The 19648-nt window shown below is 44.3% G+C and overlaps 1 protein-coding gene across 1 annotated transcript in view; it reads right to left on the bottom strand.

Annotated features, from left to right (window-relative positions):
• Positions 1–19648, bottom strand: part of LOC117511177 (GRAM domain-containing protein 2B) — a 94982-nt gene that overhangs the window by 67870 nt on the left and 7464 nt on the right. Inside the window, exon 2 of the mRNA XM_034171162.1 lies at positions 13239–13361. Within this exon, the coding sequence (XP_034027053.1) occupies positions 13239–13361 (123 nt within the window). The remainder of the gene's footprint in view (positions 1–13238; positions 13362–19648) is intronic.

The raw sequence follows: 19648 nt of genomic DNA on the forward strand, positions 1-19648 counted from the left end.
TGCCTGATGTCCAAATATCTAGATGGCAAACATGGGACCGGAGTGGGAGGCAGCATTATGTCCTCCCTTTGCACAGGCCCTGTCGGTACTTGACATTGTATTACAACCAACGTATGGACCAGACTCACACCATATGTGTCCAAGCCAACAATGGTGCGTCACTCGCTCACTCAATGCAATCACACCTTCGCTTGTCCTTTCCTTCCCAGCAGCGCGTCACTGACTTCAGGTGCATGTGTGTGCATAGAACAGGTGCTGAAATGATGAAATGGATTGCTCAGTGTGTGTGTGTGGTGTTCATAACGGCTGAATGAACTGCTACGCGTGCATGGGTGCACGTGTGTGGGGTGCACGTGCATGCATGCGCGCCATTGTCAGCCACTGGACATCTTTCGCTTCTAAAGTTTGCTGGCAGTGGGCCAAGCTTTCCCATGTGCACAACATCCATCAGACGCAGCCTTTTCAGCAACTTTTAATTTCTTAATTATTTCTTTGCTCACTTCAACAGCACACTGCAACTCTGTACACATGGGATTTATGTATGCCGTGGTTGTTTCTAGCACACAGCAGCCAGGTGAGAGGCTTTTCACCATAGACTGTGGTCCCTGGCTCCTGTCCACCCTGTGCTGTGAAATGCTCCTGGGGACGTGCCAAAGATGAGATTCATGTTTGATAATGTTGCCATGGCCTGGCAATACAGTTCCACATCAATCAATCAATCAATCAATTTTTTTATATAGCGCCAAATCACAACAAACAGTTGCCGCCAAGGCGCTTTATATTGTAAGGCAAGGCCATACAATATTATGTAAAACCCCAACGGTCAAACGACCCCTGTGAGCAAGCACTTGGCTACAGTGGGAAGGAAAAACTCCCTTTTAACAGGAAGAAACCTCCAGCAGAACCAGGCTCAGGGAGGGGCAGTCTTCTGCTGGGACTGGTTGGGGCTGAGGGAGAGAACCAGGAAAAAGACATGCTGTGGAGGGGAGCAGAGATCGATCACTAAAGATTAAATGCAGAGTGGTGCATACAGAGCAAAAAGAGAAAGAAACAGTGCATCATGGGAACCCCCCAGCAGTCTACGTCTATAGCAGCATAACTAAGGGATGGTTCAGGGTCACCTGATCCAGCCCTAACTATAAGCTTTAGCAAAAAGGAAAGTTTTAAGCCTAATCTTAAAAGTAGAGAGGGTGTCTGTCTCCCTGATCTGAATTGGGAGCTGGTTCCACAGAGAGGAGCCTGAAAGCTGAAGGCTCTGCCTCCCATTCTACTCTTACAAACCCTAGGAACTACAAGTAAGCCTGCAGTCTGAGAGCGAAGCGCTCTATTGGGGTGATATGGTACTACGAGGTCCCTAAGATAATGGGACCTGATTATTCAAAACCTTATAAGTAAGAAGAAGAATTTTAAATTCTATTCTAGAATTAACAGGAAGCCAATGAAGAGAGGCCAATATGGGTGAGATATGCTCTCTCTTTCTAGTCCCCGTCAGTACTCTACCTGCAGCATTTTGAATTAACTGAAGGCTTTTTAGGGAACTTTTAGGACAACCTGATAATAATGAATTACAATAGTCCAGCCTAGAGGAAATAAATGCATGAATTAGTTTTTCAGCATCACTCTGAGACAAGACCTTTCTGATTTTAGAGATATTGCGTAAATGCAAAAAGCAGTCCTACATATTTGTTTAATATGCGCTTTGAATGACATATCCTGATCAAAAATGACTCCAAGATTTCTCACAGTATTACTAGAGGTCAGGTAATGCCATCCAGAGTAGGATCTGGTTAGACACCATGTTTCTAAGATTTGTGGGGCCAAGTACAATAACTTCAGTTTTATCTGAGTTTAAAAGCAGGAAATTAGAGGTCATCCATGTCCTTTATGTCTGTAAGACAATCCTGCAGTTTAGCTAATTGGTGTGTGTCCTCTGGCTTCATGGATAGATAAAGCTGGGTAGCATCTGCGTAACAATGAAATTTAAGCAATGCCGTCTAATAATACTGCCTAAGGGAAGCATGTATAAAGTGAATAAAATTGGTCCTAGCACAGAACCTTGTGGAACTCCATAATTAACTTTAGTCTGTGAAGAAGATTCCCCATTTACATGAACAAATTGTAATCTATTAGACAAATATGATTCAAACCACCGCAGCGCAGTGCCTTTAATACCTATGGCATGCTCTAATCTCTGTAATAAAATTTTATGGTCAACAGTATCAAAAGCAGCACTGAGGTCTAACAGAACAAGCACAGAGATGAGTCCACTGTCCGAGGCCATAAGAAGATCATTTGTAACCTTCACTAATGCTGTTTCTGTACTATGATGAATTCTAAAACCTGACTGAAACTCTTCAAATAGACCATTCCTCTGCAGATGATCAGTTAGCTGTTTTACAACTACCCTTTCAAGAATTTTTGAGAGAAAAGGAAGGTTGGAGATTGGCCTATAATTAGCTAAGATAGCTGGGACAAGTGATGGCTTTTTAAGTAATGGTTTAATTACTGCCACCTTAAAAGCCTGTGGTACATAGCCAACTAACAAAGATAGATTGATCATATTTAAGATCGAAGCATTAAATAATGGTAGGGCTTCCTTGAGCAGCCTGGTAGGAATGGGGTCTAATAAACATGTTGATGGTTTGGATGAAGTAACTAATGAAAATAACTCAGACAGAACAATCGGAGAGAAAGAGTGTAACCAAATACCGGCATCACTGAAAGCAGCCAAAGATAACGATACGTCTTTGGGATGGTTATGAGTAATTTTTTCTCTAATAGTTAAAATTTTGTTAGCAAAGAAAGTCATGAAGTCATTACTAGTTAAAGTTAATGGAATACTCAGCTCAATAGAGCTCTGACCTCTTTGTCAGCCTGGCTACAGTGCTGAAAAGAAACCTGGGGTTGTTCTATTTTCTTCAATTAGTGATGAGTAGAAAGATGTCCTAACTTTACGGAGGGCTTTTTATAGAGCAACAGACTCTTTTTCCAGGCTAAGTGAAGATCTTCTAAATTAGTGAGACGCCATTTCCTCTCCAATGTACGGGTTATCTGCTTTAAGCTACGAGTTTGTGAGTTATACCATGGAGTCAGGCACTTCTGATTTAAAGCTCTCTTTTTTAGAGGAGCTACAGCATCCAAAGTTGTCTTCAATGAGGATGTGAAACTATTGACGAGATACTCTATCTCACTTACAGAGTTTAGGTAGCTACTCTGCACTGTGTTGGTATATGGCATTAGAGAACATAAAGAAGGAATCATATCCTTAAACCTAGTTACAGCGCTTTCTGAAAGACTTCTAGTGTAATGAAACTTATTCCCCACTGCTGGGTAGTCCATCAGAGTAAATGTAAATGTTATTAAGAAATGATCAGACAGAAAGGAGTTTTCAGGGAATACTGTTAAGTCTTCTATTTCCATACCATAAGTCAGAACAAGATCTAAGATATGATTAAAGTGGTGGGTGGACTCGTTTACTTTTTGAGCAAAGCCAATAGAGTCTAATAATAGATTAAATGCAGTGTTGAGGCTGTCATTCTCAGCATCTGTGTGGATGTTAAAATCGCCCACTATAATTATCTTATCTGAGCTAAGCACTAAGTCAGACAAAAGGTCTGAAAATTCACAGAGAAACTCACAGTAAAGACCAGGTGGACGATAGATAATAACAAATAAAACTGGTTTTTGGGACTTCCAATTTGGATGGACAAGACTAAGAGTCAAGCTTTCAAATGAATTAAGCTCTGTCTGGGTTTTTGATTAATTAATAAGCTGGAATGGAAGATTGCTGCTAATCCTCCGCCCCGGCCCGTGCTACGGCATTCTGACAGTTAGTGTGACTCGGGGGTGTTGACTCATTTAAACTAACATATTCATCCTGCTGTAACCAGGTTTCTGTTAGGCAGAATAAATCAATACGTTGATCAATTATTATATCATTACAACATGGACTTGAAGAGAGAGACATCATACCTCCTACACAGTTAGATGGTGATCAAGCTAAAATATGCATATTACTGGGGTGAGATCTATTCAGCTCTGAGCCTTTGACATGTGCAATGAGGCATTACTGCACATTAGACCACGGAGAGGCCCACCTGCCCGTGTTGTCACAGATATGATGGGCACAATATTTCACATTATTTATGTCACCCATGGGAAGGAATGAAAATATATCTGTACTGTAGGGTCTATTTTGGCTATAACAGCCTGTTCAGATCTGCAGCGGTGTGTGTTGTGTGACGTATTGACGTGCAGTGGCACATGGTGCTTTTGGTTTGACTACGCGCTGTTCACATTCACTGCACATAATGAATGCATGCCACATACATGTGATTACATATTAACATTTCCTCTGCCCTGCCTGGCTAGGGTCCAGTGGAGGTGGACATATGTGGCACAACATGCCAGCAGGCTCTGCCATGACCCATCCATCTCAGAGCTCAATCAACCATGATCAAATGAATATTGGGCCAAAGTCTACTATTCATTTTTGCAGCTGGGTGGACTGAGACAATGCAGTTTAAGTGTTTTGTCCAAGGACATAGACAGGTAGCATGATCGGGATGAATTCACAACCCAGTGCTTACAGAGTGCCTGTCCTCTATTTGGATGAATTATGTTTCTGTCAGGAAGGGTTAAAATTTTGCTAGACCAAACATGCAAATCACCAATCAAATTTCAATCACGGATGGGTTAAGGCCCGGATTAAAAATGTTAACCATGTTCGCCATATTTGTTGTGGTCCAGCAAGTAATTATGTTACTTTTGGACAAAGCAGAGGTGGAGAGTGTGTCCTGAGGCTGTGGGAGAGGGAAAAAATTTAAAGTGACCTGAAGTGACCTGAACTGAGTGTCTGATAGGGTGATGAGTGTGAACCTGGACATTGAATGGGTGATGATGAGAGTTGGGAAATAGAAGCGATAGGAGACCTATGGACTTCTAGATGAAAAGGTGGAGATATCCTCTGAAGAGAAGGGGAATGAAAGGCAGTTGGAGCAACACAAAGTACATTTCTGTGAAGGAGAGGAAGTACAAAGAAATTGTGAGGTTGCAAGGAGGTGAAGTGGTAAAGGTAGATTGGTTTAAATAGATGAGATAACCTCCTCAAATTAATGGAGAGTGTGGTAAAGAAGTGAAGAAGAGAGCACAGGCAGGGTGCAGGGGTGGAGGAGTGATTTTCCATAGAAGGGTATCTACAAGAGTGAAAGGGAAAATTTGAAAGCCAGTACTGAGATGAGCTACTGACTGTAAAATACAATAACCATGAAAATGATTTCCTTATGTGCGTGTGTGTAGGTGTCTCATTTATCTATCAAATCCTCACCTGGCTGTACTGAGGCTTCTTCCTCTCTAGCTTGGAGTCTAAATCTGTCTGGATCTGTTGTCAACAGCGAGTGATCAAAAGTCTTTGACCTGCGTAGACAGAGAGGAGCCTGAAATCAGTTCTGACATGGAGGTAAGTCTGAGTTACACAACTCATACAACATGAACAGTAGACATATATGTTTGGGATAATGCACTCAATATAACTGGCATTAGACACTTTGTGCACATTTAGATTTTTCAGTCTACTCTCTTGATAGAATGTTTCATTGCTGTTCCTGAAATACACTCAACAAAATATAAATGCAACACTTTTGGTTTTGCTCCCATTTTGTATGAGATGAACTCAAAGATCTAAAACTTTTTCCACATACACAATATCACCATTTCCCTCAAATATTGTTCACAATCCAGTCTAAATCTGTGATAGTGAGCACTTCTCCTTTGCTGAGATAATCCATCCCACCTCACAGGTGTGCCATATCAAGATGCTGATTAGACACCATGATTAGTGCACAGGTGTGCCTTAGACTGCCCACAATAAAAGGCCACTCTGAAAGGTGCAGTTTTATCACACAGCACAATGCCACAGATGTCGCAAGATTTGAGGGAGCGTGCAGTTGGCATGCTGACAGCAGGAATATCAACCAGAGCTGTTGCTCGTGTATTGAATGTTCATTTCTCTACCATAAGCCGTCTCCAAAGGCATTTCAGAGAATTTGGCAGTACATCTAACCAGCCTCACAACCGCAGACCACGTGTAACCACACCAGCCCCAGGACCTCCACATCCAGCATGTTCACCTCCAAGATCGTCTGAGACCAGCCACTCGGACAGCTGCTGAAACAATCGGTTTGCATAACCAAAGAATTTCTGCACAAAACTGTCAGAAACCGTCTCAGGGAAGCTCATCTGCATGCTCGTCGTCCTCATCGAGGTCTCGACCTGACTCCAGTTCGTCGTCGTAACTGACTTGGGTGGGCAAATGCTCACATTCGCTGGCGTTTGGCACGTTGGAGAGGTGTTCTCTTCACGGATGAATCCCGGTTCACACTGTCCAGAGCAGATGGCAGACAGCGTGTGTGGCGTCGTGTGAATGAGCGGTTTTCTGATGTCAGTGTTGTGGATCGAATGGCCCATGGTGGCGGTGGAGTTATGGTATGGGCAGGCGTCTGTTATGGATGAAGAACACAGGTTCATTTTATTGATGGCATTTTGAATGCACAGAGATACCGTGACGAGATCCTGAGGCCCATTGTTGTGCCATCCAAGAACATCACCTCATGTTTCAAGGATCTGTACACAATTCTTGGAAGCTGAAAATGTCCCAGTTCTTGCATGGCCAGCATACTCACCGGACATTTCACCCATTGAGCATGTTTGGGATGCTCTGGACCAGCGTGTACGACAGCGTGTACCAGTTCCTGCCAATATCCAGCAACTTCGCACAGCCAGTGGCCTGTGGACCAACATTCCACAGGCCACAATTGACAACCTGATCAACTCTATGCGAAGGAGATGTGTTGCACTGCATGAGGCAAATGGTGGTCACACCAGATACTAACTGGTATCCCCCCCCCCCCCCCCAATAAAACAAAACTGCAACTTTCAGAGTGGCCTTTTATTGTGGACAGTCTAAGGCACACCTGTGCACTAATCATGGTGTCTAATCAGCATCTTGGTATGGCACACCTGTGAGGTGGGATGGATTATCTCAGCAAAGGAGAAGTGCTCACTATCACAGATTTAGACTGGTTTGTGAACAATATTTGAGGGAAATGGTGATATTGTGTATGTGGAAAAAGTTTTAGATCTTTGAGTTCATCTCATACAAAATGGGAGCAAAACCAAAAGTGTTGTGTTTATATTTTTGTTGAGTGTATATTTTATCTATCTCAAACTAAAGTTTTGTGAAAATAACCTAAAGCATCACATGGGAATGGGAACCTATTGTTGTGTGTTGGGGGGTGTGGTTGGATATTTTGGTGTTCTTTTCTTTTCTTTGCTCTTCAGGTGGCAGGGAAACTGATTTGTCTGTGGAGAAGGTGCTGGCTGAAGAGTCCTCACCCTCATCAACATCATGTGTAGCACCTGTGACGGGTGCTCACATGCCACCTTAAAGACTTTCAGCTGAAGCAGATAATTGGATGGCGTTCTGCATTTAAGTCATGTGTGATTCAAGCAGAACTGCCGGGAACTCGACCTTGTGATGTTCGTTTGTGAGACGCTGAGGACCGCGCCTGGGTTTGACACATCGAGCCCGTGAAGCAAGGAAGGGTGAGGACACATGCTGTCAGCACACATTAAAGGTAATTAAGTGTTTGACTAATTGTTGATAGTAACTTGGTGTTTTGTTACACAGTATACTTGAATTGTGATGAGAATTGTGCAGCTTGCTTCTCACTGCTGTGGCGTGCGGATAAGTGATCCTCCACCTGTTATGAGAAGCTGCTCATTGCATAAAGTTAAAAAAGATACAGACCTGAATGTGTTGCTGATAGTGTGTGTCTTTTGAAAGATATTGTTGTAACTGCTGACTTACCTCACCTCTTCTTTGCTTCACAGAGAGTCAGTTTGTCGTGTCCACCTGGGGGGTGTTTGGCGGTGGTAGTGAGTCCAGGAGCGCTGGGCTTTGATCCTTGCGGGCGCTGGAGAGTGTGCCAACAGTCACTCCACCAGAAGGACGCTATTTTTGTTTTTACACTTTTTATGCACAGCGGGTGTAATAAATATATTGTTTTTGGAACCGCTTTTCTGGTTATTTGTAGCGCTGGGTTCCGTCTGACGCAGGTCCGCTCCTCAACCCGCGTCGACACATAACAGTAGTTCCCGGCCATTCCATAATGGACCCAGCGTCAGAAGCGGTTCCTTTTGCCGAACACTTGGAGAAAATATGGGAGCAATTACAGCATCTCGCAAACCAAATTAAACAAACAGACGCCCGTGTTACGGAGATCGCAGCGCAAGCCGTTCCGCTTCCTGCTGCTCCAACTGCGGCATCATCGATACTAGTGCAGATAACTCCGTCACCCAGAGATTCGGCGTCCGAACCGATTGTTTGTCGTCCGGAGCCTTGTGCGGTGATGCAATGTTCTCTGGTTTCTGCTCAGTCAGGTTGGAGCGCCGCAGCTTACGAGGAATGTTTGTAGATGGGTTAAATGAGTCATTAAAAGACGAGCCGGCAGTTCGTGACGGGCCAAACGATTTAGATGAGCTAATATCGTTGGTGATTCGTCTAGATGATCGGATGAAGGAGCGTGGACGCGAGAGAGGACGCCCATCAGAGCGGGTTTTTTCATCTCGGGGCTTTCCCCGACACAGATCTGGGCCGCCTCTTCTTCGCTCCACTGAGGCTCCTCTGACGGGACCTGTGGCTCCTCCTGTTGACGAGCCCATGCAGCTCGGACGAGCAGAGACTACTGTATTGCCCCGACATATAAACGTCAAGAAAAATAATGGTAACGTATCTCCAGGTGTTCTGGGACAGGCAATATAACACACATAAAAAAAAAAAAATCTAGTACGGGTTAATGTTTTGTTTTCTTTAAATAGGGGTTATAATTTGTTTGGGGAGTCAGAGGCGTGTCTGGTGGAGTGACTGTTAGGCGGTTAGACGTCCGCCTGGGCTCACGTCATTGTTAATTTCTATGTGTTTTTAGGTATTTTCTGTTTGGGTTGTTGGGTCATTTTATTTTGTTGTTTTATTTCTCTACATCCCTAACCCCAACCTCACTTGCCCCAAGACTGTTTGTCTTGTGGGTTGTGGGGTGGTGCAGGTTGGTCACGCTGAGTATTCTCAGAAGACCTCTGCACCTGGGGGGGGGGGGGGGGGGGTGTTAGAGGCGTTTTTCTTGGTTTGGTTAGGGCCCGGTTCCACTCCAGCCTCGGTGAGCCTTTGTACCGTTCGTCATTGGTGTTGCCGGGGTGTGTTGCAGCGGAGACTTACCTCAGTCGGAGGGGTGGGCCGATCTGTTGCCGTTCGCCATTTCGGTAGTTCCACCCCTCCCGAGAGGCTGGGGTATGGTCGAGTTGGGGCACCGGACGTATTTCCGGTTCTCCGCTGCGCCTTGGGGTTGGAGCTGGGTTAGTTTTTTCCTGTTCCCTTCTCCGGCTTAATGTTTTGAGCCGTTCGCCAAAGTTGAGCCGCCGAGGGGCTCTGGGAGGGACCCGGAGTCTTTCGGGGTGCCGGGGAGGGTAACAGGGTTTACGGTCGTTTTATATCCCCCCGGGGTTGTTTTTGGTAGTCCTCCGGGGGTTGATTTTTGATTTTGTTCTGTTTCCTTCCGGGTTCCACCTCCAGGGTTGATGGGACGGTCCTCTGGGGGGGAATTGGCTTGGGGCCAACTAGCCAAGTGTGACCGGGTCTGGGGTTCCGGGGTTGTGGGGAGGGTACCTCCTGGGGTTGATGGTACGGTCCTCTGGGGGGCGCCGTTTGCTCCATGTACACCTGGGGACCTTTGTGGGATTATGGTTCTGGCTGTTCCTCCTGGAACTGGCGATGAAGGCCTTCTGGAGGGGGTTGGGCTCTGCAGGTCATTCTGGGGGGGTTGTTTGTTATTTTTCTTTTATGCATTTACGTTTGTATTGTGTGGGGCTGTGTTGGGTTTTTGTGTTTGGGAGTTTTTCTTTTCTTCCCGGGGTTTGATGGGACGGTCCCCTGGGGAGGTTTTGGGTGGGTTTTATGTTTTTTTCTGTGTGTTGAATTGTACTGGGAAATGTTTTGGGGCTTTTGTTGATGCCAGCCGGCCTTCCAGCTGCGGTGCCTGTCCTGCTGTCTGTGGTGCTGTCTGCTTCCTGACGTGGACCCCGGAGGGAGGTGCTGTTCTCGGGCCTGGTCTGTTCGGTCGCCGGGAGGCTTCCCGTTGATGGGGGGGTACTGTTGTGTGTTGGGGGGTGTGGCTGGATATTTTGGTGTTCTTTTCTTTTCTTTGCTCTTCAGGTGGCATGGAAACTGATTTGTCTGTGGAGAAGGTGCTGGCTGAAGAGTCCTCACCCTCATCAACATCATGTGTAGCACCTGTGACGGGTGCTCACATGCAACCTTAAAGACTTTCAGCTGAAGCAGATAATTGGATGGCGTTCTGCATTTAAGTCATGTGTGATTCAAGCAGAACTGCCGGGAACTCGACCTTGTGATGTTCGTTTGTGAGACGCTGAGGACCGCGCCTGTGTTTGACACATCGAGCCCGTGAAGCAAGGAAGGGTGAGGACACATGCTGTCAGCACACATTAAAGGTAATTAAGTGTTTGACTAATTGTTGATAGTAACTTGGTGTTTTGTTACACAGTATACTTGAATTGTGATGAGAATTGTGCAGCTTGCTTCTCACTGCTGTGGCGTGCGGATAAGTGATCCTCCACCTGTTATGAGAAGCTGCTCATTTGCATAAAGTTAAAAAAGATACAGACCTGAATGTGTTGCTGATAGCGTGTGTCTTTTGAAAGATATTGTTGTAACTGCTGACTTACCTCACCTCTTCTTTGCTTCACAGAGAGTCAGTTTGTCGTGTCCACCTGGGGGGTGTTTGGCGGTGGTAGTGAGTCCAGGAGCGCCGGGCTTTGATCCTTGCGGGCGCTGGAGAGTGTGCCAACAGTCACTCCACCAGAAGGACGCTATTTTTGTTTTTACACTTTTTATGCACAGCGGGTGTAATAAATATATTGTTTTTGGAACCGCTTTTCTGGTTATTTGTAGCACTGGGTTCCGTCTGACGCAGGTCCGCTCCTCAACCCGCGTCGACACATAACACCTGTTTTGGAACACTAAATTCTGTATTTCACAATGATTGATGGACATTTGTGAGGCATAATGTTATTAATCATCAAATCGGATACAATGTTTAAAAAAAAAATCCAAATGCAGACTTAGATCAGGTTGGTCTTGGACGACCAAACACTTCCTGGCTTTAGGGTTAGGGTATGAACACATTTACACGCCACAAGACTCAACAGTAACACTTTTGAGGCAAGTAAAGTGCCAGGTCAGTCACGAAATTCTGGCAACTCTTACCCAACTGGACAAGTGGTTAAAAAGGATTAAATGTTGCTGTTGTTGTTGTTGTTGTTGATGATGATGTTTTTTTTTAATGGACACAGAATGTTTGTTGAGAGATGCTCATGAATTGTTCTGCACTGGGCAGTTGTAGCAAAATGGCAACACCTAAAGAGGTCCATGAGCTGAAGTGCAGGAAAGAATTTATGTTACCCTTGAAAAAATAGTTCAGCTGGTTGACAGTTGAAGATATGGGAAAAATTACAATTTTGTTACAGGTTTAAGGGTTAGTCAAGTCTGGGAGAATGCACTGGTGCTGCACTCAGTCACAACTGCCTTGGGTTGTGGATGGCAGCCACCCAGGCAAACAACCAGTCCATCCTCACCTTTCAGCATCTATGTGCCACAGCCAGGTGAAGTGTGGACCTAACCCTTGGTTTTCTCCAGTCCCTGGAGTCCTCAACACTTAGACATCTATGCACTGGATCATGCATAAAGAAATGTGCCACATGGCCAAAATTGCAAACTGGCACTTCCTCACAATGCAAGTGCTACTCCTCAACGCCTTTGACACTGAATGATTCCAGTGGTACTCTAGGATCCTCCAAAGATACCCAGTACAAAAAGACGAGGTTTGTGACTACCTCAGTGACTTTCACTGGGGTGATGGCACCAGATCTGCCTGAATCTTCCATCCCAACTCAAAGGAGGATATGTCAGTAGGGTTGAGAAGATCCTCAAAGTGTTCTTTCCACTGCATGACAGTACCCTAGGTCCAGTTCAACAGCTCTCCACCCTTGCCGAACACAAAGCCTGGACTAAGAACTACCTCCCCCCCCCCCCCCCCCCCCCTTCCTGAGTTGCTTGACACTTACCAAAACTGCTTTGAGGCTGACCGAAAATCAATCTCCATGGCGTCTCCAAACTTGTCCATACCCGACGTTTTGCCTCAACAACCACTTAGGCAGCACTCCTTCTGGTCACCTGTGCAGTGATTCAAAAGACCTCTGTGCCAACCAATCATGAAAGGTGTCCTTCTTCAGCCCCATGGCTTCTTGCCACAGTTGCCACAAGAACAAACACCGATAACCATCTGGCCATAGCCCAAAGCTGCCATCTGAATATTGGAGGCCTTGAACATGGACAACTCTAATTCGATGTCCTGAACTTCCCTCAAGAGATAGTAGTTTCTTTGAAGGTGTGAGTTGAAGGCCATCTGGACAGGCTCTTCCACAAAACCTTCCAGAAAACCCTCAAACAGGTTGGTTCGGTGGCTTATTCTTCCATTTGACCCTTCCCATCACCAGGTGGTGGTGATCAGTTGACAGCTCCACCCCTCTTCACTTCAGTGTCCAAGACACATGGTCACAGGTCTGATGACAGTGACACGATTACAAAATAGATGACTGACCTTTTACCTAGGATGTTCTGGTACTAAGTGTACTTAGGAACACCCCTGTATTCAAACAAGGTATTCGTTATGGACAATCCATGACCAGCCCAGAAGTTTAACAACAAAACACCACTTGGATTCAGATTGGGGGGGTTTTTCCTCCCAATCACTCTGCTCCAAGTTTCTCCATCATTACTCACGTTGGCATTGAAGTCCCCAGTAGAAAAAAGAAATACTCAGCAGGAACATTTTTCAGGATCCCACAGTCTCCAAGAAGGCTGGGTACTCTGAAGTAACAACAATCAGATTTGTCTCTAAAACATGTTGTCACATTGACGCAGGCCTCTCCTTAAAAAGGGATATCTTGAGATGAATAATTGATATAACAGAATAAGCTGCAAAACATAAATTTTACAACGTGATAGTAATAATGTCATATTTATAGAACAAATGTCATATTTTTGCATTTGGTTAGGATCTGCACATGTTGAACATCATTTAGAATAAAGGTTTTGTGTGTGTGTTTACCTCACTAACTCAGGTTTTCTCCGGCCTGAGCACACCCGATGATCATGCTCAATAGATTGCAGAAGATCACTGACTGTTCTTTTGTAGCCACAATGTTTTTCAGTGACATTCTCTACATCCGAACTATGCAAAGAAAGAAAACCTCAGTTCAGCAAAAACAGCTAAATTACATTTCAAAGCAGCAAAAACAGTGTTAATTCTCCCAAACGCATAAAGGACAAAATCCACCCAGAATGCATTGTGTCATCAACATTTGGTGTTTTTCAGCCTATCAACGCACTTCTGTAGCAGTGCTGATTTTTGTTTAACAACACCTGGCTACTGTGCTTTATTCTGTCATTATTTTTAGGTGTTTGTTTACCATTACTTCTGCATACTTTATCTTCAAGTCTGTCATCATGGAAGAGAACAAAAATATCAAGAATATGACCATCCCACAGCTGAAAAATTCTCCTCCTTCAAGGGGTATTCCCTGCAGTGGAAAACTATGCCGGGAACCAGCAAATCCTGCGTAGAAAGCTAAGTCAAGCGGTAAGTGAAAACAAACAGGTGATTTATTGTCTAAAAATAAAGACTAACAATCCAAACAAGGGCAAAAATACACATGAAAACAAGAGTCCAAAACATGACATGATCAAACTCCAAACAGTCACTAGGACTGAATCTAATATATCAGGGATCACACAGGATTAACAGGCAATTTCTGAATACTCACAATCCACAGGAAGCAACATGAAACTACTGGCAAACCAACAGGGACAGAGGTGTGGCTAAAATGCAAAACTAACTGATGAGTAAATGAAAGACAGATGTGTGACAAAGGCCAAGGTCAAGTGACAACAAAAGCTGGCAAAACACAAACAGCCATCAGAAGGTGAGTAGAAGATAAAACAAAATAGTAGAAAAGCTTGAATCTTTGACTGGACTGGGTTGCTTGACGCGAGGACATTTTGCTTCTAATCGCAGAAGCTTTCTCAGCTAAATTTCTTGCTCTGGTAGTCTGACTTCTGTCTTGACTCTTGCAGAGAAGAATAACAGAAGCCAGCAAAAGCTGGAGTTTATACCTAACCAGACCCCTCCTACCGAGAGGCAGACTGCTATTGGCTAGTGACTAACAGTTGTTCTATTTAGCACCTATTGTACTCTAGTTAGCACCCTCCTAATGACAGGGTAGCTGTCCCTCCTAACGATAGGAGTGACGCCTCTCCTGACAACTATCCTGCCTACTGTCCTGACGACGTTAATGACTCATTACCCTGAACAAAAGGCTGAGACTGCTTTGACCTGAGTACCCCATTGTAAAAAGGGGACAAAGCGTGTCTCAGACCCCCTCCCCGGTTAAAGCTGGGTTTCAACTGTTTCACATACAGTGCTTCTTTCACTCCCCTCTCAAACCATTTATTTTCTTTGGCTAAGATTTTAACTTTCTTGTCCTCACATGTGTGGCTAGTGTCTTTAAGGTGGAGATGAACTGCAGACTGAGATCCACCGGTGCCCTCTCTGCGGTGCTGGTATAGCCTTTTGTGCAATGGCTGCTTAGTCTCACCTATGTAGTGTTTGTTACAGTTTTCCTGACATCTGATAGAATACACCACATTGCTCTGTTTGTAACTAGGGATCCTGTCCTTAGGGTGAACTAATTTCTGTCTCAAGGTGTTAACAGGTTTAAAGTATGCCCTATCATCAGGATGATTCCACCTTCTAACAGAAACAATTGAATGTATGAGGCTGACTTAGTCCTTGTGGTTGGCTTGGAGGAAGAGTGATCTTGTACTGGATCAAGCCAGCAATTGAAGTCCCTGCCCATAATTAGATAACTCGGGAAGCTTAGAAAAAGTTCTTTCAAAAAAGGTGATATCATCTACGTTTGGAGCATAAATGTTAACTAAGACAACACTGGTATCAAAAAGCGTTCCAGAGACAATTAAAAAACCTGCCATCGCTGTCAGCCATGACATGAGTTGGTTCAAACAGTACATCCCTGGACATAAGAATGGCCACCCCCCTTGCTCTAGCCCGAAAGGTAGAATGAAAACACTGCCCTGCCCATTTGGAAAAAAATTGAGTGCTCGGAAGATTGCAAGTGGGTTTCCTGCAGAAACACAATTTCTGCCTTTCATTGTTTGAGATGGGTTAGCACCTTCTTCCTCTTGACAATATGGTTAAGACCCCTAACATTCCAGCTCACCAAATTAGCCTGTCTAGCCATTGCCATTTAAAGGAGAAAAAGAAAAGGGAGAAAAAAATAGAAGACAAGGAGAAATAAATGGACATACATGTGTACCTGCCTTTAAAAAATGAGAACCCTCTCCCCCGATTCCCAACCGCACCCAGAACATCAAAAGAACAAAGAACAGACCATCTTACCGCTTCCCCAAAAACAGCTGGGTCAAACTGCAGCTGCATACTTCTCCTACGCGCTTCCCCACACATATACTTCAAAGAATTCAAGGATTCAAAGGATTCAAAAGAATTTTATTGTCATATGCACAAAGGAACATGTTCCCTGCACAATGAAATATGATTACTGCATTTAACCCATCCTAATTGCCAGTTAGGAGCAGAAGTCGCCTTTAGGCGGCCGGGGACCAGCTCCAGATGTATATCCTGCCTTAGGTCAACAGCAGGGCTGAGCAAACCTTGACCGGCCTCATGACGACAGACGACACACACATAACACACACATAAGCCGGCCCGGTACATGAACACATATAAAAAGCACACACAAGGTAAAACTTGGGAAAGAAAAACCTTCATTGCTGCTGCATTGAATCATGCAGCAGCAATGCAGGAAAAAACCCATCAGCACAATGAACAATGATGACACACAACAACAGGACGAGAGACGACGACCGAGATTTATAAGAGTCCAGTTATCAGACAGAACACCCGGAGGCCGCCTTTAGGCGCCATCAACGGCCTTGCTCGTCCATTGCTCGTCCCGGCCCTGAACAGTTCACTGTCCACAGTCAATGACAGAGCTGGAGAAGCTGAGGGCGGGGGAAGACGAGGGGAGTGAGGCATGAGCGTTGTTCTTCTCCAGGAGGTTTTTATCACAGCAGCCTTGAAGTGCAGCTGTGTTTTGGGAAGCCGAATGAAAATCCAGATTATCAGACGCCTGAAAGATTCCACAGTCTGAGACAGAGTGGCTTCCAATACATCTGAATTAGGAGAGGAGATGTGGTCATTACTTACGATCAATGTGGTTTTCCAGTGCAGCCATCCTACCGGAGATGGTATCCAACGCGCAGTTAACACCCGCCGACTGAGCTGACACTTCCCTTCCAATCAAATCAATCATGTGGGGCAGCCTGGACGGGCCAATTATTGCCGCTTCCACTTTCTTAATTTTCCGGTAAACCAGTGCTATGCCCGCGCCACACAGCAGAAAGCCGGTTACTCCCAAGCCAAATAGATACACATCTTCGACGTCCTCCACAGACAGCGTGTAAAGGCACATGACCTGCCATCTCCTCCACGAGTCCATCACGTAGGCCATCACATGTGTCCCGGCAGGACAGGTCGGGTCCTCTGCCCCCGAATGTCTTGTAGAAAAAATAGTGTCAATTGCGTTCAGAGACCACTTTAACAAATCCATTTTTGTCACTTTTCAGAAGAGCAAAAACTGGAGCCTCACAGACAACACGCCACAGAAACAGGAAAGATAAGGAGGGAGGGAGAGAAGAGAAAATGCGTCCGTCTCGGCCGAGTGCAAGCTGGCCATGGAAAAACCATGGAACTCAAACAGGAAAGAAATGTGGAATTCAGAAGTGCATAACTGGCAAGGAATGAAAAAAAAAACTAACATGAAGACAAACACATGAAAAGGGACAATCATTAATCTAACTACAAAAAGAACATAAAACTAAGTCAAGGAACATAAACACAAAAACAACATGGAACTCAGAAGTGATAAAATACAGAACCAGGTGAACAAAATGTGATGTACCAAAGGGACACATGCGTAAGACAACACAGAGACCGAGGAATGAACACAGATGCAAGAGAAATACCAAGGACAAAGACAAAGAAAGAACCACAAGCAGGAACACTCACAGATGACAAACAATGACAGGGGACAGGACACTAACTTCAAGGCACAGACATGATCTCAGGACCAGGAGCACACACACAACACTCAACAGTTTGCACTTATCCAATCATATTCAGACATATTTGATGTTTTGTTTTGTTTTGTTTGTTTGTTTGTTTCCTGGGGATGGAGGGGGTTCTGAAGACATTGCAAGTTACAAAAGACCTAGAGCCAGAAATACATTGGTCAACCAACCTTGGAAAATTCAGGCAAAAACAACTTGTGTGCCCACTGTGGAGGTATGTAAGTACCTATATGCGGTAGGGAGAATCCTACCAATATCCACAGTTGTAGAAAATCACTGGACACTATTTCTAGAACACAGTAGGGTTTTCCATGATCACAAACTGAATTTTTTGTTTCACTCACGGCCCTATTGTTTGTTAGAACTCATGAGACTTCTCTGTGTCACTCCACTCTGAGCTATAGCACTGTCTTCATTATTCAGGTCAAAACTCCTCGTTACCTACAGCGAATAAAACACTGATGTTTCAATAAAACATTAACCCTCAGCAATATTGGAAAACGAGAACTTAAGCTGAAGAGCCTGTCAGGCTGCTTTTTTTACACTCCAACAAAAAACAACCTGATCTGGATCTTTTGCTTGCCTTTGACACGTATCGGATATCAGGTCGGTTTGTGTCTGGGAGAGTGCATCGGTGTTGTGTTGCTGCTTCAACAACCATTCTGGACATTATTGGTAACCATCCAGTCAGACTACTGGTCCATCCCCACTTCCCAAAAGTACCTATGTGCCAAACTGCCACAATCATGTGATATGTGGGCACCTCCTTGACCTTTTCCAGTGAGTGGGATCCTCAGTAGTAAGCCACCTACAGACTGGATCATGCTCAGGGAAGTGCACCACATTTTCATTGTGTGATAACTGGTGTTCATTCACACTGCAAGGAGTGTATCTGGGTATCTTCAAGTATGTGCTCATTGGGCAAAAACTCAGTCCAGTAGTACCCAAGGATTCTCCGGAGAAATACAGTACCAAAGACATTCAGTCTTCGTCTTAAAGTTGTGCAGCCTTTGGGTCTTAAGATTTAAGTCATAAAAACAATTTTCTTTGGCACCACTATAATTTTATTCCTTAGCATTTAACTAAGGAATTCATCATATGACATTGCCCTTATAAGCAAAATGTGCAAAGTCTGGAAACAATTTAGAATGTCTACCCCTATAGGGGAGAAATTCAAGCGATCAGACGCCATGACCTACATTTAGTAGTGACGTCATAGATCACGTGGGGGCTTACCCTGAGTTTCATGTAGATGCTGGGAAGGACACAGCAACTGCCAACTGGAGTAAAGAAAGGCAGCGTTACATCAACTGGCTTCTCGCTTGAACACAATAAACCAAGATGGCAGAAAATCCTCCAAAACAGCTTATTTCTGTATTAATCTAATATGTTTCTCATATATTTTGTAAAGTTAGGGAAATAAACACTTTTCAATCTAAAAACACTATTTTTGTAACCAGATGACAAGTGATTTACAAGACATCTTATGGATGTTAGTGCGCACGCCCCGGCAACGTGTATCAAGCAAGTACCTCAGGTCAAAAGTAATCTCAAAATCTCAATCATGCACCAATACACTTCCGCCTGCAGTCTGTCTGCACAGCGACATCAGAAGGAAAAGAAAATATTTGCCATGGAATTCACCTCAGATAAATATGTTCTATTCATTGAAATAAGCTGTAATTTTGCAACACATTATAAAAATAAACCAACATTATAATGCTTGGATTTCAGTAGAAACTAAATTTTGTCAGTTTTTTGAAATTTGAGAGGCCGTACAGCTTATTTGTTTTTATTTATTGCATTGTTAACTATTTTAATTATGTTTTTACATGGTCACTTTTATGTATTTGGACTTTAAATGCATGTTTGGGGTTGTCACAGAAGTAATTTTGTTATACAATAATAATAAAATGCTTGAATCTTGAATTGTGATCCTGGACATTCAGAAATCCAGACACTGACTTCTCCCTCAGCTTCTCCAGTCCTGCAACCAGGCTATCCAAAGATTCAACAAAGATGACGTCAGCCAAGTTCTTCTCACAGCACTTCAATTGCTGGACTCCACGATTTTACCCAACTCTCAGTCCAAGAAAGCATTAAACGTGCATGCCAGAGTCCATCTCTAACAAATGCTACTATTCCCTGTTGTGTGGGCCGCTGAAGAGGAGGTACTGCTGGCCCACTTCCAAAGGGCGCCCTGCCTGAAGTGCGGGCTTCGGGCACGAGAGGGCGCTGCCACCTCACAGGAACGGCCGGGAGTGACAGATGTCACTCATCAACTACGACAGC

This window comes from Thalassophryne amazonica, chromosome 5 (assembly GCF_902500255.1).
Source record: "Thalassophryne amazonica chromosome 5, fThaAma1.1, whole genome shotgun sequence".
NCBI lineage: Eukaryota > Metazoa > Chordata > Actinopteri > Batrachoidiformes > Batrachoididae > Thalassophryne > Thalassophryne amazonica.